Below are 9,399 nucleotides of genomic sequence, written 5' to 3' on the forward strand. Positions count from 1 at the left end.
TGTTAAGCCCGAGCTGGAAAAAATTCCTGGATCCGCCACTGTGCATCGTATTCAACTTTTTTATTTTTTTTCTATATTGAACTTTTATATGTATTGGATTTGGATTCACTAAGTTCAAATTTGAAAGATAATGTTGTCCACCATACATTATTCATTAATTATTCATTATAACATGAATGGTGTAAATTTTTTTTGTCAAAAAATAATTTCAGCTAATATTAAAAATTGACTATAAAAATCTCAAGTCTAACTACAAAAACGAACTAAAAAATTACAACAAATGAGGTTATTTAATAATTTAAATTGTCAACCAAAATCAAATCTAGATTTAAAAAAATAAATCTAACTAAATAGCATAAAATTCATAAATATTAAAATTACGACAAAATATTTATAGATTCATTTATCAAAATTGGTCTTTTTGATATATTCCATTTATTTTGTTCCGTAATGGACAAGAAGTGTACATTTTGGATTGATTATGTAAAGTAGAGCTGGATTCTCATAATTAATAATGCTTTGATATAAATTGTCGAAAGTAAGGTTCACAATAAACCTACAGCCAAGCCTATAAAAATTTGCGCCATTCTCATGATTAAGACCGATAATTTATCAATTAATTAATGTTCTTGACGCAATTGTCCTTTTCCTGTATATGCCTTCAACTACGTCTATGCCATACATAAATCTGTTTTTTCCTTTTTAATCTACTAAGAACACATAATTAAGGGTGGACAGTGGATGGTTGGACTCTTTAAAAAAACTCTAATCTTAGCTGTAAAGCTTAATTATGAAATACTATTATATGGAAGGATAGGAAGGTGTAATATTTTTCTTAATAGTTAATACAACTACACCAATTATTGCAGAACATTGGATTAGTTCGGAATAATATGAATATTATGCTTTTTCTGTTTTTCTTTATTTGTCTATTTAACTAAAATTATACTCATTCATAAAAAAAATATAACTAAAATTATACTCGCTCCGTCCTATTTTAAAAGTCTTATTTTGTTTTACGCAAAAATTAAAAAAACATTTACTATCTTTCTCTCTTCGTGTTTAGCTTCTCTTAAGAATAGTAGAATTTTCCATAAAAAAATTTTAAATGAATAAAAGAAGGGTAAAAAGAGAAGTTTAATGTAAAAATATTTTAAAAATTGAAATAGAACTTTTAAAATAGGACTTCGCAAAATAGCAAATGAAAGTTTTAAAACGGAATGAAGCGAGTATATATAAAGAAAATGAGCTTTTTGTCTTAAATTATAAGAATAAATACTAATATAACTCTATTAATTAGTAAATACTTTGTAAATTAAATTATAGAGTTATTTATTAAAAAGAAATAAATTTAGGAAATAAAAATTAATACTATCAGTTTTAAATTTTAAAAATACAAATAATAATAGACAAATATATTTAGTTATATGGACAAGTAAAGAAACGAAAAAAATATTTAAGAAGGACGAATTTAATACTTAATCAAAACAAGTTCGATGTTATTGCCTGTGATAATATGCTTTTGATTTGTTGCATAATTTGATACTCAATGGAAAAATAATATACTTTTGATTTTTCACACAATTTGATACTAATTGGAAAAAAAAACTTCTATTTATGGCGGAAATATATTGATTTGGATTATCATCTATTAAATACGAATTTAATTTCTTTTGAACGCATTTTTTAATAGAATTAGAAAAAGGGGGGCACTTGTAAAAAAATTAAACTCACGATCTAACAGTTGCTTAGCGCTTATATCATTGGTTGAACACATTACATCTTATGGTGATAGAAATGTCAAATTAAGTATACTATTGCATTGCAGGTTCAATTATGATTTATTGAGTTCAATTGTAACTCTACTTCCACCTAGAATCTCACCTTCCAAACAATTGCAGAAAAGTGGGTGACAAAAGCAGAATAATATTTGTATTGCATGAACTAACAATAGCATTATAATTCAACCTAAACTTAACCTATGTATTCAATTGTGCGTCTTTAGGCTAAGATTGTTACATCATGCAACCTACTAAAATTATAAACTTATACTCTAATTATGTAATTTTAGGGCAGTCTCTAACTAAATGCACTCGCCTAATTTGGATTCCTTTTGCTGCACCAATTGCCCCATTCGGCCGACCACGCCAAATTTTGCAATTCCAACTGCTACCTCTAATATATTCATAGGCCCATCCACAAGCGAAACTCACTTAAATATCTCTTCATTTCGGCTTCTTGTCGTGTTTCATTCGTATTAGCGGTAATGGGTGTGACCTATTCGATCCGACTCGTAAATTATTCAAATTTTACTAAAAAATTACTCAAAAAGCTCGTGTTTGGGATACTTAAGTTCGAACTTTGAACTTCTAAAATAAAGCTCGATCCAGTTCGAATCGATTTTCGAACTTTAGATTTTAGAGTCAAGTTGAACTTGAACTAGACAATGTTTCAACTCGACTCGGTTGCATCCCTAATTAGTATCATCATCATCAATTGTGAACTACAAATCAATCCGGGTTGATTCTTTGATTGAAAATTATGTTTGATTCTTTTTTAAAAATTTAAAATAGAATTCAACCTCTTTGAACTGAAAAACCCGCAAAAAAAAACATTAAATCATAAAAATCATCAAATTGTTTATTTTTTAATTAAAATTTGGATCTATTTATGAATTTCTCAATGTAGCATATATAATTATTAACTTTAAATTAAAGGATCAGTGGTACTAGCCTATGAGTACAAAGATTGTTGGAGAAGCAAATCTTGTGATTTGGAAAAACAATCCGAATCCATCTAATATAAGCAGAATCCTAGAAATGCCCTAGATTATTACTCTAATTAAGGTAAATTAATTCTCTTGAATTATTAACTTATAATAATACCAAAATCAAAATGCATCCGCAGAATCGCTTTCCGGATATTACAACGAACTCTAATTGGCTGCAAAAGCCAAACGAGCATGTACTGACTAGTGTCTATGCTTGGCCGAATCTGTGGATGACTTTGCTTGTTCTACACATTAAATTGTTTACACCACTCCGGATGGGAGACGTAGGACAAGCTGTCCACCGACGAGACTGCAAACAACCGAGCACATTTTAGACAGATTTTAAGTGAAAGCATTAGCTAACCCATCTTGCTAGATGAATGCTTGTTAGCGTACCTTTTGACATAGTAGTAGCAAAAATCAGCAAGAATGAAAGTTTGTACAATTTCTGAAAGGAGCACCATTGGAGGCCACAATCCATAGCCTAATGCTGTAAGCAGGCGTCCCTGAGTATCTAGTACCTATACAAAAAATGGAAACACAGTTGACAGTGAGTCGGCTAATAAATATGATATAGGCCATCGAGCTTGTACTAAAAGAAGATTTGCAAGTTTTGTCATTGAAAGTTGCCATCACAGCACAAGAGCAGATGTTATGAGTGTTGAGCAAAATTTACAATCAAAATTCATAAGGAAGTTTACAGAGTTCTAAGCTACATGTCTGACCTGAAGCACCCAATGCGCACAGCTCAAGAACCTTGCGACTCCAAGTGCAAATACGTAATGGGCCGTGAAAGGTTCCACAATCTAAAAATCAAAAATAAGAAAGATCGGTGAGAGTTCTTTATCTAATATCTCCGTTCAAAATAAAAGAGAGTTCGAAAGGTGCTGTTACAAAATGAATCCTATATACGGCCGACGCCAAATTTCTAGACTATAGCTCTGGATAACAAGGATGTACCATTATACCTTTGTGTTTTGCATGACGCGAAGTTGAGGTAACACTGAAACAGCTTCAAGATAAACACAGAAAGCCCAGCAAATCCTGTTAAATATGTGATGTTGTGTTGTTGGATGAACAACCAAAGACAGCACGCCACAAGGTATTAGCTGCATTGATACAAAAACAAATAATGTCAGGAAAAATATTGGATATGGAAAAAAAAAATAGTAAAGAACAAACTAGCATATGATCATCATTGCTTCTTGGACATAATTTTAGCGGATTCTAAAATTTAATGTAAGTACTTAGAAACCTGAGAAGCTAACAGTAACAAACAGAAAACGTCTTTACGAACTAAACAACAATATCTCAGGGTGTCTCTGGACTCTCTGAAACAATCATGAAGAACACATTGAACAAATCATCCATAAAAACACAATAAAGTTACAAGTTTGAAAATGAAAAAAAGAAAAAGCAACGACAGACAAATCCAAGATCGAATACACATTTTCCTGTAACAACTTCGACAAAAAATTCATCAAGCAGAGAGGTAATCGAAAAACATGATCCTGAAAGCAAGATGCAACTCACCACATAATAAATTGCAAAGTTGTCTTTGTCATCCATGTAACTAGATCGCAAGTTGAAGAGAATCATGTAAATCACCCATAACGTTGTCAGCAGAGTGGCCGAATCAAGTAGTGTGTGTATGTCGTATTCCATGACAAAGCTGCAATACAGTCTAACAGCTAAAAATATAGCTGTGAGCTCCTGTGATTTCAGCGATAATCCTGCAAAGCATAACTATTTATTTACGAACCCAAAAAATACTTGCTACAACCATTAATAGAACTGCAACAACATTCATCACCGAAACAAGGCCAGAAAAATCAGCTACAAGAAGAATGTTTCACTAACTCACCAAATTTAAATTTTGAAGCTTTCCATTAGAGTTTATACTGATAGTTATATTCGACCTTTTGCAATTTTAACCACACCCCCTTAAAAATTTCCAATTTTAGCCCAATTTGAAACTTTTTGTAGCAGTATTAGCCAATTTTACACAATAATCTATAATTGAGCTTGATTTCTTTTGTAAGAGGGCATTAATAACAGTTAAACTTTATTGTTCTTAGAGTCTTTTCAATTCTTATATGGAAACATATGAAAACACAAGAACAAGAATCCTAGCCAAATAGTATATCATAATTTTATTTTTGATGATTAATATAACATAGTTAAGGACTAAGGGTGCAACTATTCCGAAATTTCAATTACTCACATTCGTGAAATAACTTAATCCAAAATTCAAAATTACATTTTTCTGTACAGCCATAATTTAGGCAAAACACAACAAACAAATCCTCAAAGCTAGACAATTATCATAGGAAAAAAAATGTGATGAAATTCTCATGACAAAATGCAGTATGTAACCCGCACGGGTTTGGTCTAGTGGTCTAAGTCTCAGACATCTGGCGCCATGGTGACGGGTTCAAACCCCGCCTTTTCTAAAAATGAAGTGGTTGGAGCTGGCTGCTCGCTATAATAAGCCCGGATTGGCTTCAGCTCAAGGGAGTGAGTACTCGTCACCAAAAAAAATGCAATATGTAATAAACGGTAAATCACATAAACATAAAAGAAATCCAAAAAGCCTACTCAGTAAAAGAAAATCGCAGAGCTCAAAAAAGAAAAGAAATATTGAATACCGGCACAAGTTTTTTCTTTCATGAGCTTATAGATTAAGACAGAAATGCCGATAGAATGAACAGCCTCAGCAGCAACAAAAAGACTGTCATGATCATGAACAATTGTCCTAAGAAAAACAATAGCAGCGATGCCTGAAACCGCCGCTAAAAAGGCCTTCATTTTTGGCGGTTGCCTTCGCACCCATGTTGCCACCGCGTAGATAGGCTTCTTTGTCCCTTTCATCTCTATAAAGCTCTTCACTACAAAAGAAAAAGTGTACAAGGTGGTGATATCAGATCCTCTTTGTTTTGTTGTTGTTTGTGTATAGACAGAGACATAGACTGTGCATTAAAGTCAGTTAAATTAGGGGACACGTGTAGTTGAGGAAATGTATGCTTTTGGAGTTCGGTAAGAGGTTGGAGTTTGATGTTGGGCTGTTACATATTGGGTGGGGCTGTTCAACTAACATCAATTTTAGTTCCAAGCCCAACTTTAGTTACTTTTCAAGATTCAAATTCCAAAAGTGAAAAATATGGAACCATTTCGAGTATTGTTTTGGCTGGGGTTCCACGTTTTTTCGAGTGATTAGAGCCAACTATGGCAGTAGCACAGGACTTCGTTCGAATGTTGATAAAATATTTATTTTTTGCAGAACTGTAAGAATTTTCGAAATGCATCAAATTCTTCCTCTAGCAATGATAGAAATATCGTGTAGTTTTGGATGATAGTCTTGTTTAATTTTACCGTGTTTAAGAATTAGATTTGTATTTGTATGACATCATTATAATTGAATGGTTTATTTGGCGGCTAAAATGTTGTTTTGACTTATTATTTTGCCGTAGTATATATTACTTTTAAAATGGCTTATTCGCTCGTCATTGGAGGTCCCGACATTTACAGTAAACATTAGAGTCATCAATTTCTAATGTTAAACATTTTTGTTTAAACTTGTCTCTGTTTTTTGTGGAATCAGTACAACAGATGTCAACAAAAGATTAAAGAAATAAACAAAAAGTAGTAAGGAATTTTAAAGAAACATATAAATTTAACAAATACATGCTATTCTTATTGGCTTTATCCAAAACAAAAGGAGATTACATATCAAAATACATGCTACTCTTATTGGCTTTATCCAAACTTTAAAGCTACTGATTCATCAATAATACTAGATATTACGATCTAATAATATTAATTCACCCAAAGATTTAGAATAAGGTGGAAACCTATCATCAACATCGGCACCAAATGGCGAAACAAGACTCTCAACACGAAGAGTGTCGACAGAAATCAAAAAATTAGCCGACCTTTCATTAAATGATAGTTTCTTCTATACACTAACAAGTTCGGACATTTTCAGTAACTTTGCATCAATTTCAAATGTAGAACATTTTCGTCAAGAATTGTCTCTGTTTTGTATGGAAGCAGCATAATGAAAAATGAGAGATATGAACAAAAGGTTGTAAAGAATTAATAAAGGGAATATATATATCATGTTGGCCTCGTCCAGCCCCAACTAATAAAAAGCTACTGATTGTTATCAATAGTACTCCTGATCTATTCCTAATAATTCACCTAAAGATCTAGAATACCTAGGAAACTTGTTTTTCCTCGGCCGCCGCCGCAGCCACCGCCAGCATAAAGGTGGAGACCTATCATCAAAATCAGCACTAAATGGCGAAACAAGACTCTCAACACGAAGAGTGTCGACAGAAATTAAAAAACGACACTGATTCTTAAACGGAAGAACAATAGCTTTATGATGAATATCATAATCAGCATATGATTCCCCATCATTAAACACAACATTTACTGTTTTTTCGCAGAAAATAAGCTTTTGATTACTAACAATATCCTCCATTTGGGTAGTTAACACCTTAATCCAAGATTCTTTAACTCCGTACTCTTTCATAACCCATACATCGACCACATGGCTATCATCCAAATAATCAGAAACGCTGAGGCATCCTCTAAAATCTCTTAAAACTTTGAATCTCCATTCGTAATTGATAACGTAGCACATCTAGTAGGGGCGAAGCAACCTCGCCAGGAACGAACATCACTAAGTCAAGCATTTCACCGACCTGGTAACAATGTCCGACCTTCTCGAAATCATAGAACACATGACTTGGGGGGTCACCGGATCGATGGGAATTCAAACATCATCCAAGACAATCATGCCTGATAAGGTCGGACCAAGAATCCGATCCGGGCTCTGAACTAGGCTCAACTCAGACCCAGGTCGAGCTCCGAGTTCCTAAGCCCGAAAGACTGGACCACCTAGTCCGAGATCTGAGCTACTCTCCGATGCAAGAGCCATGATAACTTGACTCCCAAGTTATCCGGGTTTCAAGGCTTGACCGGGCTCCGAGGTCCTGCCCAGAAGCGCTCACTCGTGTACCGGATCCTGGGACCACAGAAGATCTTCTGACAGGTGCGTGAGGAATGTTCCCTCTGACACACCTAACAAATTGCGCCACCTGCAGGGATATTCTCCCACGTGAGCGTAACCGAATTCTGGGACCACTGGGCTCACAGCCTGCCAGCAAGGCAGGTTTGTCCTTAAACCCTAACTATAAATAGAGGGTTTAAGGACAAACCCTAGGTAATTTCTTTTTCTCTACTCTAAGCACTCTCTTTTCTCTTCTTCTTCTTCCTTTACCTCAAATCTTACTTGAGCGTCGGAGTGAACGTCCGGTGACCCCCACCGGAGTTCTTTCTGACCTCTGTCTGTTTGTGGTGTGCAGGTCGTTATAGCTCGGATCCTGTTTGGTGATTTATCAGTAATGGAAAGATTGAGTCAAATCAAGGGGCGAAGGCAGATTTATCTCCCCGTAGCTATCTTCTACTGCGTCGAAGTATAATGCTGCAACTCGGTACGTATCCGAGTGAGAAACGAGCTGGTGAGGACGTTTGTTTATAGTCGCTGTAAAGTGACCACAACCCCAGGGCCAGTATAGTGGATATCTATGATATGGGAAATATTCTCCATGCTTTACAATAGTTTTCCATAATCTAGCTGCCACAGAATATACTTGCACCAAAGCCCTATTATTAGAAAAACCACCTCCAACTCTAAAAATTTTGTAATTTTGGTGGATAGGGTCATAACCGAGTCCAAACAAATCTAACTGAGAGAACTGATTTTCCTTTTCCTGATTATGTGGAGGAATCGAGTTGACTTGGTTCGTAGTTGGATTCCATAAAATCAAAAAATGTTTATATACTGCATATAATAACAGAAGCCCGTCACAATAACTTGCTGGGACAATTTGCTCGACTAAATCACGTTCTCGACTGAACTCATAACGATTGCGGACAGGAAACAAAATCCTTTGCTCGATGAGGGTCTTAAAGCCATCGGTGTCGTCGTAATCTACGGTGGAAACACGGTCGAGATGGTTCCGAACGAATTTAGGATCAGTGATTGTGAAAAACCATTCCTTGCATACAAATTTGCAGTTGATAAGGGATGGAGCAGGTAATCTGAGGAGGATATTCTGCACAATTTCTGGAGGTAATTCGTCAACCGGTGTTCTTTTTTCCTTTGATTCCACAAATTTTGAACTTTTACTTATTGTTTGACCCATATTTTCTGAATCACCGAAATAGAGTATTATGTTTTGCTAGGGTTTTAACTCATTTGTAATGAAACGTGAAGTCATTAACTCTAACTCTCTCTCTTCCACTCTATTGGCCTATTTTTTTCTCTCATAACTATCTCTAATATCACCTTTATCTTTGGCTAGTCAGATTTTTCCCAATAATTTTATTTTTGAAATTGAACAACTTCACGTATGTATATTTTTTTATTATTTTCAATAATAAATTAAGAGCATTTATCCATGTGTATTACAAAATAATTTCTAATATGAGAAGTCATATGTACTCTTAATGGGCTCAACTTGTACTCTCCAGGTTATATCCTGGCTAATGTATGTTAACCCCCTTGTAATTAATTAGGGGGCAATTTTCTTGAAAAGAAAAATTAAGGGAGCAACTCG

At 34.4% G+C, this 9,399-nt stretch overlaps 2 protein-coding genes across 2 annotated transcripts; both read right to left on the bottom strand.

Moving 5' to 3' along the window:
• Positions 1-2,748: 2,748 nt before the first annotated feature.
• On the bottom strand, positions 2,749-5,744 carry LOC126674650 (uncharacterized). The gene is made up of 6 exons (XM_050369134.2): positions 5,419-5,744; positions 4,304-4,503; positions 3,739-3,879; positions 3,496-3,576; positions 3,167-3,291; positions 2,749-3,080 (listed from the first exon to the last, which is right to left on the bottom strand). Exons 1-6 carry the CDS (start codon positions 5,639-5,641, stop codon positions 3,032-3,034), a joined length of 819 nt encoding a protein of 272 aa, XP_050225091.1. The 5' UTR covers positions 5,642-5,744; the 3' UTR covers positions 2,749-3,031.
• A 2,431-nt stretch (positions 5,745-8,175) lies between these two features.
• LOC126676072 (putative F-box only protein 15) lies at positions 8,176-8,985 on the bottom strand. The gene has a single exon (XM_050370250.1). The coding sequence runs from the start codon at positions 8,983-8,985 to the stop codon at positions 8,176-8,178; it is 810 nt and encodes a 269-aa protein (XP_050226207.1).
• Positions 8,986-9,399: the final 414 nt, after the last annotated feature.

This window comes from Mercurialis annua, linkage group LG1-X (genome assembly GCF_937616625.2).
Source record: "Mercurialis annua linkage group LG1-X, ddMerAnnu1.2, whole genome shotgun sequence".
Lineage (NCBI taxonomy): Eukaryota > Viridiplantae > Streptophyta > Magnoliopsida > Malpighiales > Euphorbiaceae > Mercurialis > Mercurialis annua.

Coding starts and splice junctions, on each gene's coding strand:
- LOC126674650 (XM_050369134.2), bottom strand. CDS start 5,641: ATGAAAGGGACAAAGAAGCCTATCTACGCGGTGGCAACATGGGTGCGA. Junction 3,577..3,738: donor GCGTCATGCAAAACACAAAG/GTATAATGGTAC, acceptor TTTGATTTTTAG/ATTGTGGAACCTTTCACGGC. Junction 3,081..3,166: donor TGCTACTACTATGTCAAAAG/GTACGCTAACAA, acceptor GGTTGTTTGCAG/TCTCGTCGGTGGACAGCTTG.
- LOC126676072 (XM_050370250.1), bottom strand. CDS start 8,985: ATGGGTCAAACAATAAGTAAAAGTTCAAAATTTGTGGAATCAAAGGAA.